Source organism: Mustela erminea, chromosome 1, assembly GCF_009829155.1.
Source record: "Mustela erminea isolate mMusErm1 chromosome 1, mMusErm1.Pri, whole genome shotgun sequence".
Taxonomy (NCBI): Eukaryota; Metazoa; Chordata; class Mammalia; order Carnivora; family Mustelidae; genus Mustela; species Mustela erminea.
Genome location: NC_045614.1, coordinates 124,548,878 through 124,564,356, shown reverse-complemented (window position 1 = coordinate 124,564,356; position 15,479 = coordinate 124,548,878). Strand labels below are relative to the sequence as shown.

At 43.6% G+C, this 15,479-nt stretch overlaps 1 protein-coding gene across 3 annotated transcripts in view; it reads left to right on the top strand.

Moving 5' to 3' along the window:
- FNDC3B (fibronectin type III domain containing 3B) overlaps positions 1–15,166 on the top strand; it is a 339,705-nt gene extending 324,539 nt beyond the window's left edge. For all 3 annotated transcript variants that reach the window (XM_032341218.1, XM_032341222.1, XM_032341225.1), the window contains 3 exons: positions 1,933–2,099; positions 5,079–5,206; positions 14,652–15,166. In XM_032341218.1, coding sequence (XP_032197109.1) covers positions 1,933–2,099; positions 5,079–5,206; positions 14,652–14,963 — 607 coding nt within the window. In that variant the 3' untranslated portion in view covers positions 14,964–15,166. The remainder of the gene's footprint in view (positions 1–1,932; positions 2,100–5,078; positions 5,207–14,651) is intronic.
- The last annotated feature ends 313 nt before the right edge of the window (positions 15,167–15,479 follow it).

The window sequence follows — 15,479 nt, the reverse complement described above, 5'->3', positions numbered from 1 at the left end:
CGCAGATGTACTGACCTTATTGTCAAAAGGAGACAGTCTCCTCAGAGCAGGGCATGTCAGGGAAGCAGTACTATTGCTAGTAACCCCTCTCCAGATTCTTTGAAAAACCAGGCTTTTCTTGCAAGTTTGTAATGAGGATGTAACACATTTACTCTTAAACCGTGACTTCCATTTTGTGGTACAACCAAAGGCCGTGACTCTGGTCAGAGATCCTGGCCCATGGGGAGCATGAGTTAATGAATAGCTATTTGCCTCCAGCATTAGCAAGGGAGTCTTCATTAAGGTGGTAATGTGTCAGGGCACCAAATAGGTTGCCATGGTATTTGTGAGTTTCTGAGTGGACTCTGGCTTTCCCTGAAATGGAACATGTTCAGCCCCCAGTAAAGGTGCTTCCTTGCACAGCACAGCAGAGGGAACGCGAAATAGTGAAATGACTAGGGCTCAGGAACTCAGTTGGGAAGGCTGATGAGTGCATGGGTGTTTCAAGTGTTGACTTGGGGCGCCTGGGTGGCTCAGTGGGTTGGGCCTCTGCCTTTGGCTCAGGTCATGGTCTTGGGGTCCTGGGATGAGCCCCACATTGGGCCTTCTGCTCAGCAGGGAGCCTGCTTCCCTCTCTCTCTCTCTGCCTGCCTCTCTGCCTACTTGTGATCTCATTCTCTCTGTCAAATAAATAAATACAATCTTAAAAAAAAAGGATTGACTCTCGGACAGGGTTTCTGAAAAAGTTGTTTAATCTCTAGACCTACCCACCCATCCATCTGTCTGTCCAGAGGGACGATTCTCCGACCCAGGGAAAGGCTGCTGCTTTCAGAAAGCTCTGACTACACACAGGCCCAACCAGCCCATGGGGATTCAGTCTCACTCATTCATCTTTGAAGCCACAGAGCCTGGCACACAGCAGATGCTCAAGAAATGTTTGCTAAATGAATTCATAAATCCTGCCTACCCCTTAGGCCACAGTGGCCAAGAGTCTAGACATTTTAAAGCATTGTTCTGAAGACTGCGGTTTGTCCTCAGACACTGCGAGAGCCGATGAGCCTGTGTCGGACCAAGTCATGTTGTGGTCTTCCACACGTCCCTGGGCTGGCGGGATTCAAGTCCCAAATCTACAGAAATTCTGGATAATTTGGGGGCAGTTACTTCCAAAATTTTATATTTAACTGTAAAAAGACAAACGATAGCATATACTAATCCAAGGTAATCCAGTTTTATTATAAAAATACAAATTTTTCAAGACCCTGGGGGAAAACACTTGAAAATGTAAGTCCTTTTTTTTTTTTTTTAAAGATTTTATTTATTTATTTGACAGAGGGAGCACAAGCAGGGGGAGTTGGAGAGGGAGAAGCAGGCTTCCCTCCAAGCAGGGAGCCCGATGCAGGGCTCGATCCCAGAACCCTGGAATCATGACCTGAGCCGAAGGTAGACACTTAATGACTGAGCCACCTAGGCGCCCTAGCCTTATTTTCTATATTCAGGCCTTCTACGCTTACACCTCTTGGAGGTAATAATTAGCAGAGTACAGAATAGTCCCGCCTCAGATTGGAGAAAGATCCAGAAGCTGCCAGTTTAAGCTGTCCAGTTTACCTGTGCCGCATTTCCATTATTTTGATTAACCTGATGAAGGATTCTAAGTATTTTTTTCTTCTTTTAAAATCTTTTCTCAAAGATCTGTAATCTTCAGTGTGTTCTCACTAGTTTGGAAAAGGGACTTTGAAAGCTCTTGTGAAGGCAAAGGTTAAAATTGAAGGAATTTTCAAGCTAAACCTTAGTTCTTTGGAAAATCCAGGTAAAGAGGACATTGTATTTCTCAGATGCCCAGTTAGCATGAACTTCATTGCCTTGTATGTAGTAGAAGGTAAGTTAACAGTGATAATTAATTTCTTGTCACTAATGAAAGTTGAGGTAGCTAATGGATTCTGTTTCTTCCTCTAGGTTTATTTCCATCTACAGAGGACCCAGCCACACCTACAAAGTCCAGAGACTCACGGAATTCACATGCTACTCCTTCAGAATCCAGGCAGCAAGCGAGGCTGGGGAAGGGCCCTTTTCAGAAACCTATACCTTCAGCACAACCAAATGCGTGCCCCCCACCATCAAAGGTTTGTAGGCAGTGAATTCTAGCACATTCTTCTGTGAGAGTGAGGAAGTGCTGGAACTTGGAGTAGGAGGCTCAGTTCTGACCTGATGTATACTCTTCTAATATTTCTAACATCTGCAACATAGAATCCACAGTCTCAAAGAGAAGGTTGGGGAACGGGTTCCTTGCAAAAGGGCCTTTCCTCAGGTCTTTATAAATAATTACTGCAAATAATGTAGCCTCGTCCCCACAGGAGGTGGACAAAGAAAAGGACCACACCGAGTGACACACTTGGGGTTAGAAATGAGGGTGAATTTTTGGTGTTGATACACTTACAACAGTTCACCATGGAGGGCTTGAGGCTCTCCCTGTCCAGAGACTATCACAAAGAGCCGAGGTTGGTGTCTGCCTTCTGGTTACTCTTGTGCCCAGTGCCTGGCCCAGGCAACTTCATCGGCCTGTCCCCCAGCTGCACTCTTACTGTGCAGAGGTGCCTTTGAAAAAAGAGCCGCAGTGGCCTGTGCTCATCTCCTTGAGTTGAGCACAGTTGTCTTGAGGTTTGCCAGTGACTAGTTGACTCCGTCCCTTTGTGGGGACAGGGAGTGAGCAAAAGCCGCTCGTCATGGACTCTCCCTCCAGCGGGTCTGGTGAGCGATTGTCTCCATGGTGCACAGGTGACTTGCGGAATAGACAGGCAGCAATAAGGTAGGGCTGGCTCGGCCCTCCCAGCCACCCCCCACTCCCCCGCCATGGCCTCCTGAGCCTGTACGCTCTTACCCCAAAAGGATGATTCCGATGAAGGTCCCTGTGGCCACTGCAGGGGTGGGCAACGCTGGTGGCTCTTTCCATCCACTGCCCAAAATAACCCGAGGCTGACGGACACACAGGCAGCTTACCTGAACTAGGTTTTATCTGGGTAAAAGTGGGGGTTTGCTATGTATTACTGGATGACCAGGGGGATGAGCGCAACCTTGAAAAAAGTCCTTTGTATGTGTGGCCCCAGGAGCAAGGCCATTTGACTCGGTGCTTCATATCGGATGGGGGAAGAGGGGCTGTTTCTGCTTCGGCCAGGGCAGAGTCCACACGGAGGGAGAGACACCTCAGGGCCTGGGTCAGGGTCTGGTTTGGAGTCTGTGAAGGTTTCCTCTAGCTCCTTCCAGGGTGCTTGATGGTAGCTCCCTCCCCCTCGCAGTCCAGAAGTTCTTTGGCAATCACTTATCCATGTGAGTGCCAAACTAGGACAAATGGATGTACCCATGCAAGGGCTCATGTGTCACTTGGGTACTAAGTGGCCCAGCCCTTTGGTACAGCTTCACCTGGTGGCCGTAATGGAAGAGATTCCCGAACCCACCCGGACAGATAGGTTTGCTGTGACAAGAAGGGCTGGCCACAATTTACCAGCTGGCAGACATCAGGGGTCTTTGTGACACTCCCTTTGTCTGGGGGGTTGTTGGTAGAGATTCAATTCATGGACAGTGGAACACTGAGTAAAAAGCACTTGACTTTTATGTACATTTTCTTCAGAAGGGCAGTTTCCTGCCACTGCCACATTGATCAGATCCTCTTCCTCTTTGGGTCAGGAAGTTGTCCTAGCTGGAGGGCTGTTTGGTCTCATAGGGTCCCTCATTTTTTCCAAAAATTGCATGGAGTTTTGGCCAACTAATTGCAACTTATTTTTAAGAAAACCTGTATTTTTCTGAAGCAGTATTGTACAGAATCCCAAGTAGAAAGCGCTGCTTCTAAAGAATTTTAAGAGGAAGAGGGTTCAGAGAGGAGTAATGCATTCTAGTTACAAAGTAGGAAAATCTCAGGTATTGAATTAAACTGTAGAGATATAGCATAAGCTGTGAGAAAAAAATTTTAATTCTATAACATTTCACATGCTTTACTATAAACTAATACAGTTTTCCTTTAAACCAGAATTATGAGGGCGCTTGGGCGGCTCAGTCGGTTTGGCGTCTGCCTTTGGCTCAGGCTGTGATCCCGGGGTCCTGGGAACGAGTCCTGTGTTGGGCTCCTTGCTCAGCAGAGAGCCTGCTTCTCCCTCTCCCTCTGCTGCCACCCCCCCCCCCCCCGCCACACACACACACACTGCTTGTGTTCTCTCTCTCTCAAATGAATAGACTCTTAAAAAAAAAAAAAAGAATTTTTTAAAGAAAAAAAAACAGAATTAATGAGTCTAGTAGGTGAAAAACGAACTAAAAAAAAATACAAATAGATAACTTGATTTTTAAAGGGTTTCTGTCAATGCTGGCCAATCTCTGGGACTTAATCTCACATGTCACCTGCTTCTCAAACCTTCCTCAGACTCACATAGATCAGACTGTCCCTCCTCTTTTGTCCGTACACCCCTGTTTAATCGCCTTCACATTTTGTTCTATTTGTATTTGTCTCCTGCCTTGCTCGCCTCTTCCCTCAACTTGATCTTAATTCCCTTGAAAGTAGGGTGTACAGCCCCTGTTTGCATTCTCTAAAGTCTCAGCTCAAGGCCTCATCACGGAACATGCTCAGTAGTATTGAAAACATAATAAAAGTACATGGGGCGCCTGGGTGGCTCAGTCAGTTAAGCTGCTGCCTTTGGCTCAGGTCATCCCAGGGATCCTGGGATGGAGCCCCAGGGCCGGCTCCCTGCTCAGTGGGAAGTCTGCTTCTCCCTCTCCCTCTGCCCTTCCACTGCCTCATGTGTGCACTCTTTCTCTCTCTGTCTGAAATAAGTGAAAATATTTTTTTAAAAAATTCTTTTAATTAAAAAATAAATGCAATCCAGGCCAAGCAGTTATTATTAATAGGATAATGAGCAAAGGAATTTTTTTCACCAATAGCTTGCTAGTCACAGAGTAGCTTCTCTGTGTGAAGGGTGCCCTGCAGGTTCTCTAGGAGTCTGGGCAAATATACTCCTCTCAGAGCAGACACAAGCACACTCCCACTCTAAATTACAAAATGTTGGCGGTTACTGTGATACTTTGAATTTTTAGTTTAAACATGTGGATTTGTATTTCAGCACCTCGCGTAACACAGTTGGAAGGAAATTCTTGTGAAATCTTCTGGGAGACGGTACCACCAATGAAAGGGGACCCGGTCCACTACATCCTGCAGGTGTTGGTTGGAAGAGAATCTGAGTACAAACAGGTAAGAACTAGTGTGTATGGCATGTGTGTGGCTTGTCAGTCCGGCCTCTGCCTCTTGCCGTGAGCAATTCAGTGACTGGTGAGGGGCAGTTTTCTTCAGATCGGTCATAGGAACTACCTAACACCCACCCCTTTACATAAGCCCTAGTTTACATTTTGTCTGTGGAGGTATTAAATTTTTAGTTCTCAAGCATGACCTTATAAAGAGCTTTAAATTCTGTATTTGTATTTTATATTGGCAGTGCTGTTTACAAGTAATCAAAGTCTTTATGCAGTTGAAAATCAGAGTGCCAGTGGTTTGACTATAGAGGGGAAGTAGTTTACAGCCCAACTGCTGAAGCTTTTTTGGGGGGGGCGGGGGGGGGGAGCAGGGCCTGAACCCACAACCCTAAGGTCAAGACCTGAGCTGAGGGGCGCCTGGGTGGCTCAGTCAGTTAAGCATCTGACTCTCGATTTCAGCTCAGGTTATGATCTCAGGGACTGGGTTCAGCTCAGTACTGGGCATGGAGCCTGCTTGGGATTCTCTCTCTCCCTCTGCAAGTGCGTGCCCTCCCTCGCCCCCGCAAAAAAGACCTGAGCTGAGATCTAGAGCCTAAAGCTGAGCTGACTGAGCCACCAGTTCCCCAGGCCCCTCTGCCTTTTCTGTAGGAGCTGTAACAGAAGGAGAAGGAATAGGACTTGTCAGCTCTGGGGGCCAGTGACTGAGCAGCTCCAGTCACCATTTGTCACCCTGTAATGTGCAGGAGAATCCCCAGAGAATCTGTTCAAATGCAGATCCTGGTGCTGTAGGTGTTGGGGGAGGGCTCCAGCCCCCAGGAGATGCTGGTCAGGGAACCAGAACTGGACTCAGCAAGGCTTTACAGACACCATGATAAACCCATGCAAGAGAGAACGTAACTGGACTATAGCCAGATAGAAAATTTGCTTTTCTTATTTTTCAAGACACTTTTAGATCCTTAATTCTTCCAACACTGTAGATTATCAGTCACTGGCTACAAAAGATTAAGATACCCCATCAGTTTCTGTCCTGTTTCCAGGAACTTAATAACTTTTTGTGAAATCAGGATTACTCTAAGAAAAGGTAAAGCCCATTCCTTACCAGAACTTTTAATGGAGGCATGCGTGTATATCAGACTTAGAAACTACCTTCTGAAACATTAGCATAATTTGAAGAGACCTCTCAATTCAGCTTTAGAGGCTCCAGATACAGGTAGAAAATAATTTGATTCAGAGTTTTTGTTCAGTTGCTGGCTAATGTTCCTTATTTAATAGTGAAGAATACTTGCAAATGTGAAAACAAAGAAAATTTTGGTACATTTCATGTACTTTGTTAATATGAAGAAGCAGATAAAGAATGAATTGCTTTAACCACGTTTTGCAAAACACTGTTTTTAACTACGACATCTCCCAAGTATTGATTAACATCAGTGAACAATGTCATTGTCCAGTTTCCATCATACCTCTTTAAGAGCAAAACACTGTTGTATTGTTTCACTTTCCAGTCTCGTTCTAGTAGATGTATCCTAAAATGGGTTACCTCATGTGTTTGCTTCAGCATAACAGAAAAAATAGGATTGGTTGCAGGGTCTCAGCTCCGAGAGCGAGCTTAGGAATTTTCCCCACCAGATTTTGTCATCTTAATGCCAGCAACATTGTCCTGTTCCATAGCAATGGGATGATGGCTAAAGGATGAAATGTCACAGAATTTCACAGCGTAACATTTAACACTTAAGAATAATTCATGACCCAACAGTACATTCACTCCATGTTCGTCATTGTTATTTTAAAGACATTTTATTCACATACCATACTCTCTGCTTGTACTTAGAAAAATTTCTGCTTCTTAGAAGATAGTGATTGCTGTTTGACGTTGAAAAAATAGCATTATTTGATCACTGATTTAGATTTCATCAGCAGGTTGGCTCTTTTCAATCAGCTGTTTGTTTGGGACAGCTGGCTGTTTCAGTGAGAAGAGCACGTGACTCTTGTTCTCAGAGTTGTGAGTTCAAGCCCCGCTTTGGGTGTAGAGATTAATATCTTTAGATTTTTTTTTTTTTTAAAGATTTTATTTATTTATTTGTCAGAGAGAGAGCGAGTGAGAGCAAGCACAGGCAGACAGAGTGGCAGGCAGAGTCAGAGGGAGAAGCAGGCTCCCCGCGGAGCAAGGAGCCCGATGCGGGACTCGATCCCATGACGCAGGGATGATGACCCGAACCAAAGGCAGCTGCTCAACCAACTGAGCCACCCAGGCGTCCCAATATCTTTAGATTTTTTTAATGTTTTTTTTTTTAATTTGTTTAATGGTATATATTTAGACCCATGGACATAAAAATTCTGATTGTGAGTATGGTACCTACTCAAATGTGTATACCTCAGAATTTCTTATTGTAGTTATAACTGAGTTTCTTTTTGGAAGTATATGAAAACATAGTATGTGGGGCAGGCTCAGTAGATAGGGACTAGCCTTCCTCACATAACCATGTGTTTACTTCATTTCCCAAGAAATGATTAAGGTGGGGAGTGGTACATAAAAAGCTACAGTTGAGTGAGGAACAATTTGTACTGACTTTTTTGTGTGTGGATTTTTGGGGGTTTTTTTGTGTGTTTTTTTATAGTTTGGTTTTGTTTTTTGTCTCATTTTGTTTTCTTCTCCCTGTTCAATAAGCAGCAACTTAAACATGATGTTTTGAGTTCGCCATTCGCTTGTTCTGGACATGAAATAGGGAATGAAACCTATTCATACTATGGCTGCAAGAGTAATGGTTAAAATGATCATTGTCCAGAGATAACAGGCTTTGAATACATAGAAGCAGAGCAAAAGAAAATGGGAGGTAATTACTGCTGAGCCCATAGCACGGCAGGGCTGCGGCTCTCGGAGCACTCATCAGACAGGATCCACTCATGTGCGCCCTTGTGTTCCTCGTTTTTGTTTTCTCGGCCCTGGCCCATAGTTAGGTGCTCAGTCCGTGTTTCTTGCTTGCATGAAAGAGTCAGTTTCAAAGGAATGGAGTAACTTAACATCTGTGGTGGTGATAAGAGTAAGCTTCAGGGTGGGGTGGTAACTTAGGTGAAAAAAAAAACCACCTCTAACAGGAAGGGTCTTTCCTCTTCCCAGACTTGGGTTTGTAGGCAAATGAAGGCACCAGAGCTCTCTCGGATGTTTTGCTTGAAACATTGACTTCAATTTTGCCTTGGTTCTAGCTTATTAGCTTGCTCTTGTTCAACTATCACAATTTGAGGCGAGCAGCTGGCTTTAATTATAAAACAAGCTCTTCAAGTAGTAAATCCTCATCTAAAATTTTACTCTATATTAGGATGCGTACACATGTTGATTTGGCTTTTCTGCCATTGATACACATGTTTTTTCCAAGAAGCTTAAAACTTCTTTTCAGATGGTATTAATTATAAAGCATTCTAGAAAAGCCTGAAAATTATATGTATATGCAGGTGACTAATTTTTTTTCACAAGATATAAAACAGTTTGATATCTACATAAGAATGTAATAAAAGATGATTCATATTCTTGTCCCTGTTCAGACTGCAATAATCTGTACAAAAAATATTTAAACAATGGAGATGAGGAAAGAGCAACAAACTAACAAAGTATTGACTGCTAGGGGACAAAATTTTTGGCAGGTGATTAATATTCTTAGTGCTCAGGTTTGTTGCATTAAGAAAACCTTCAAAGCATCTGAAACTTTATGGACCTCTACAGTTAATTTGATAGCATCTTTGTATAAATAAATTTTCACTTTGTATCATTTTCGATGATAGTATGGGGACTTGTACTGATTCTTTGTGGCATCACATTAGGTACTGTGAGCAAAGATCTTTCCATACACAATTGTTTGAAAATCTTAGAGCTTAACGTATTTTTTAATGTATTTCCATTTAATTCTCTGACACAGTTTTTTTAAATTTTTGTCTGTGTCAAGGGTCGTAAAGCAAAATAATAGATCAACATGGGGGAATCCATCATTTTACGGATTCTTAATTGTCTTGGGTTTTTAACTTCTGTAAGTATCTGATGACGGCCATCAGAAAATTGCTCATACATCCATTTAAAATGCATGAGACAAATACATCTTCAGTTTCAGGGAGCCCAGGTATCGGGCCCTGGTTTATTGAGAAACTCTTAGGTGCTCTGTACTATGAGGGATGTCCAGTGTATAACAGAAGACCATGGTCAGTGCTCTTAGCTTTCTAGACCCGTTGGGGTGAGAACAGCAGACCATCAAGAAGCAGTTCAGTAACAGCCCCTTACCTGCCCTCCTCAGCTCAGGGACCTCAAGGGCCACCCTGCACTGCACCCACTACAAAGGAGGCTTACAGGTTGGTGAGCTCCCTGTTGAGCTGGAGGGTATCCTGCAGTCATGTGATAGGAGAAAAATTAACTCACTTCACTGAGCCTCAGCCACTTTGTTGTACAAGGAGGGACACTCATCCTCGATCTAACTCAGGGTCACTGTGAGCTTCCGACCCTTCAGTGGTGAGAATGTGCTGTGTAAATGACCGTGCTGTGCCAGTATGTCTCCCTTTGCAGTCCTGGAGAGGGGCAGTGTTAATTAAGAGACGCAGGCACTGGGCCTGAGGCAGGCCCCTAGTGGTTCTCCCCAAAATACTCACTGGAATAAAGGATTCCAACTCCACAGCATGTTGTTCTGAATTCAGGGTCACAGATTCTTCAGTTCAGTTATCTGGGTATTACTTTAAATCCTCCTCTTTGGAATAAACATGTCAAAATTACTTTAAAATATATCATACATCAAATCAAGAATAGAAACAGTCTTTATAAAAATAATATCGCTTATCTACTTCTTGCGATATTATGATTAGTTACTTCAATAAAGACACTCTTAAGTGGAGCCATGCCTTTTAAATTGGGTTGAGGCAGGAGGAAAAACCCGTAATGGTGCCCCTGTCAGAGTGAATGAAAATGAAAGGACCCAGGGCGCACAGGCTGCCATCCTGGGGTGGGGAGCTGCACGGTCCCCTGAAAAGTCACTTCAGTCAAGGCACAGGTGTGTGGCAGACAGGATGAACATGTAGTTCGGTAACCCCCCCCGCCGCCAGGCTGTGACAGTTTCCCCCAAAACAAATCCGTTAGCTCCAACCCCAGGAACCAGAATCCACAGGAAAGGGGACAGTGGGATTGTTTTAACTTTTCCTTAGCTAAGGATTAATCCAAAAGGCTTAAAAGCATTGTTGACCATTTCTGAAATACACTAGAAACTCTATATTTTCTATCACTACACTGAAAACAACATATTGTTAGTGAGTCCATTTCTTTACAATGATGGCTGTACTCCTGTATGAAAAACTTTTCTGTTGCCTCTGTGCTGTGAGTGTATGTTCTTGCTTATGGAGTTCTGGTAATTGTCCTCTCTTTAAGCACTGTGGTAGAAGCGTATGTACTCTGGAGTCATTGAGGGTTCTAATGAGAGAACATTTACTGAGCATCTACTTAATTCAGGCCACCCATAGTGCAGGTTGCTGTGGCATTGCTAGAACACAGTCCCACACTCCATATGTGTAGCTTGGTTGGTTGGTTGGTTTTTTAAGATTTTTGTGTTGGCAGTGCTTGTAAAAGGGGGGAGCTGTTCCAATTAAAACAACAAGAATGGGGACGCCTGGGTGCCTCAGTTGGTTAAGCAGCTGCCTTCGGCTCAGGTCATGATCCCAGCGTCCTGGGATCGAGTCCCACATCAGACTCCTTGCTCGGCGGGGAGCCTGCTTCTCCCTCTACCTCTGCCTGCCATTCTTTCTGCCTGTTCTTGCTCTCTCCCTCTCTCTCTCTGATAAATAAATAAAATCTTTAAAAAAAAAAAAAAAGAATGATGAAAAGAGAAACATTTACAAATTGAAGGCTCTGTTTTAATTGGATTTGTCATTAGGAAGTTCCCTCCAATTAGATATCCTTTTCCTTCATTAAGCTTTTTGCCACATAGTATGAGAAAAGTAGCATTCCTTTTTTCTCTAAATACATTTTCAGAGATATCCATTCCAGGGATTAGAGTTCAGCAGAGCCATTGAAACGAAAATATGAGGTCTCTTTTCAAGATTCCATGAACTGGGCTCCTAGAAAATAAAATGTCCTTCTGCACCAGCTTTCTTTAAAAGCTCTAATTTTGCAAACTCGGGATACCATAGAATTCATTTGAACCGAAGTCAGCATTTATATCCCCTTCCCAAAAGTCTCAGAAACATCTGTGGGTATAGGTTAGTAACTGGTGTTCTGCCAGGAGGTCATTGTTTGATGGCAGAAAGTAAGAGGCCACGTCCCAGAAACGCTCACCAAGCCTTTGCTTGGCACAAACAGGTAGGGGATAGGGAGTGGAAGAACTGCTTTCCATACCATAAAAGGGAAAGGCAGTGTTTTCTGTCTGGGACAGCAGCAACCAAAATGTGGTGATCTGGGAGGTTTTAACCAGAAACCCTGGAAAGTCAGTAGAGCTGTCTGGGAAGACGAAACCAGGCCAAGAAAACTGGACCTCATGTCGGACTTTTGTCATAAGACTAGGACTAAAGCAGAGGACAAGTGGTGGCATCACTCCCTCCGACAGAGGATAGGAGATGCAGGTCTGGGCAGCTCCAAGGGTGAGCGTGGGTATTTGAGTTAAGAGTGGGATCTCGGGCGCCTGGGTGGCTCAGTGGGTTAAGCCGCTGCCTTCGGCTCAGGTCATGATCTCAGGGTCCTGGGATCGAGTCCCACATCGGGCTCTGTGCTCAGCAGGGAGCCTGATTCCCTCTCTCTCTCTGCCTGCCTCTCCGTCTACTTGTGATCTCTCTCTGTCAAATAAATAAATAAAATCTTTTAAAAAAAAAAAAGAGTGGGATCTCACTGGGGGGCTACCCCTGTCCTTACTTATTGTGAGTCCTTAAGAAATTAACAGCCTCCCTGATCCTGTCTTTAACTCTAGCCAGGAGGACTGAATTTGATGGCAGTTGGCTTACCTTCAGTGTGTTTCTCTCACAAAGCCCTGTTCACCTCCAGTTTCTCATTTAACCCTCAGCCCCTCTTATGGTGAGGTTAGGTACTGTTACTATCCCCAGGTGAAAGAGGAGAAAAACTAAGACTCAAAGCTGATGGTTCCCTAAGTTCACAAACCTAGAAAGTACTGGAGTGGGGACTTAGACCTGGGGTCCTGATTCAGTTCCTGTGCCTGAGAAAGCTCTTCCCAGTGACTCCCTGTCAGACCAGGCCCAGTTCCTCAGGGTTGCGTGGAGAAGAGCTCCCACAGCTAGTCTTTTGACCTTTGATAAATGCAAACAGATATTTTAAGAAGTGAGGCCTCTGTAAGAATCCATAAAAGAGGTTATAGCGGGAAATCTTGGAGTAAAAGCATAAATGACAGACTTTACTCCAACTTAATAAACATCCCAGTGCTGACTTACCGCCATAGAATCAGAACAGATTATTGACTGGGACATTGCAGATAAGAAACCAAAGCTTGGGGTCACCTGGGTGGCTCAGTGGGTTAAAGCCTCTGCCTGAGGCTCAGGTCATGATCTCAGGGTCCTGGGATTGGGCCCCACATCGCATCTGGCTCTCTGCTCAGCAGGGAGCCTGCTTCCTCCTCTCTCTCTCTGCTTGCCTCTCTGCCTACTTGTGATCTCTCTCTGTGAAATAAATAAATAAAATCTTTAAAAAAAAAAGGCTGAATATATGCCTGTCCTGTGACCTGGTAATTCTACTCTTCAGTATATATCCACTAGGAGGATCATGAAAAATCATGAAGAAGAATGCTTACAACTGTAAGAACATTAATAACAGCTCCAAACCAGAAACTAAATGCTCAAAACAAACAAACAACACTTGGATGGCAAGTGTTGAGGGACCTTCTTTATCAAACTGGTATACTCATCCCATGGGTTACAAATCATTCCCTTTAGGAATGGTCCCAACAGTTTCCAAGAAAAGACTTTTCTCAGAAAACAGCAACTTGAACACTATAAGGTTAAGAAATTAAATCTAGATTAAGAAAGCGAAGAACATTTGTACTTATAAGATCTCTTTAAAGAAAAAGAAATGTACACCACTGTTTTCTTGAGACCACTCACATGTTGGGAAAGAATTCATAAAGAGGTTCCATCATGGTATATAGGTAGAACTCTCGAGTAGCTGGCGGTGGGTGTGTGGGTTGGGGCAATGATCACGACTGACAGCCAGCTCGTCTTAAACCATCCATTTAGCTAACTCATCATTGGAACAAAAAGAAGGACCGGTCTGGGTCTTCTTATGACTCTTTCATAGTTGGTTGCTCCAGCCCAGTTCTGTCTAGGACTCCAGATGCTAATGCTTTTGCTACAGTCTTTAAAGAAACAGGGTGACGCGCCAGGAGGAGCATGCTTAAAAATCTTACAGAGGAGGGGTGCCTGGGTGGCTCAGTGGGTTAAAGCTCCAGCCTTTGGCTTAGGTCATGATCCCAGGGTCGTGGGATCAAGCTCCACATCCGGCTGTCTGCTCGGCAGGGAGCCTGCTTCCTCCTCTCTCTCTGCCTGCCTCTCTGCCTACTTGTGATCTCTGTCAAATAAATAAAATCTTTTTTTAAAAATGTTACAAAGGAATAGCAGAAGCAACAATGAAAGAGGAAGAATTGGTTTTCTGGCACTTAGGCACTAAACAAAAGTATAATAAGACAAAGTCTACTTGTGAAAATGGAAAAGGAGGGAGGAAAAAAGTCTTAAGAAAAGGCTAAATATCAAGTGAAATTGGGTCCCTTTTGTAAACTGGGAGATCCTTCTGCTGTCTTTCTTTGTCCAACACTAAGTGCATGGCCAATGCACCTGTGTTCACTGGCAGACTGTCCTATTTTTTGGTAGAAGTTTACACACCAGACTTTAAAAACACTCAGCATCGGTAGATTCCCACTAACTGTACAGCTGGCAAGTAGCGATCACTGGAGATACTTCTTATTTTTTAGGGCATTTGTATTAATGGGCAAAACTGACAGCTTTACCGGGTTAGCCTGTAGCCAGGTTGAAAATGCTAACACCTGTCACTTAATTGCTGTGCTTTAGTAATACAGTTGGAGTTGTTTTAAGATTCTAGATCATGCACTGTGCACTGGCCACGTACCAGGCCTGTTTTAAGCACTTTATAGATGCTACCTCAGTGCCACTCATCCAGGAAAGATTCAGTTAATTTTACTTTCTTGTTCTAACTGTTCACCAGCCAAATCTCTTAAAATTTCATTAGACGTGTATTACTTTGGTCAGCTGCGATTCCATTCACTGGATTTTGTATTCTGTTTGCTTGGGGTGGGTTGGAATGAATATCCATCTTTTGTTGTTGATTGAAATACAGACAAGGAGAAGTAGCTTTCTACCCCATTTGGGTAATTCTGGTCATGCTGGAGTAGACACCAGGGGCCTGATAGACCTGGATTATCAGATTATTGTTTTTCCAGAGTAATTGACCAGGACTTCTCTGTCTGTCCTTGAAGGTATACAAGGGAGAAGAAGCAACATTCCAAATCTCAGGCCTCCAGACCAACACAGACTACCGGTTCCGCGTATGTGTGTGCCGCCGCTGCGTAGACACTGCTCAGGAGCTCAGCGGAGCTTTCAGCCCCTCTGCGGCTTTTGTATTACAACGAAGTGAGGTCATGCTGCCAGGGGACACGGGGAGCTTAGACGATCCCAAAATGAAGAGCATGATGCCTACTGATGAACAGTTTGCAGCCCTCATTGTGGTTGGCTTTGCGACTTTGTCCATTTTATTTGCCTTTATATTACAGTACTTCTTAATGAAGTAAACAAACCCAACAAAACTAGAGGTATGAATTTAATTAATGCTACACATTTTAATACATACATTTATTCAGATATTCCCCTTTTTACACCCTTCTGTTCTTTGATTTATATACTTGTTTTACAGATTTAGCTAGGAAAAAAAAATATCAGTGTTTTGGTGCACCTTTTTGAAATGCAAAACTAGGAAGAGATTAAACTGGATTTTTTTTTTTTAAGGAAAAAAAAAAAAGAAGAAGAAAAGCAAACCAGATACCAAAAGCTAGCTTTCTTATGTTTTCTTTTAAATTTTCAGATTTGCCTTTATTCTGTTTTCACTGATGTCTTTTGCAAGCCTTTGATTTTTTTTTTTTTTTTCCATGTTACGGTTTAGTAATTTATATTCACCAGTCACTTCTTTGGTCTTGATCATCCGTCTCTGTGAACGTGAATCACAGTGTGTGTACTTACAGGTCTAGGATTTCAGTGTCATCGGAGTCTTACCACACAGCTACAACCGCAACAACAACGTACGGAAGATG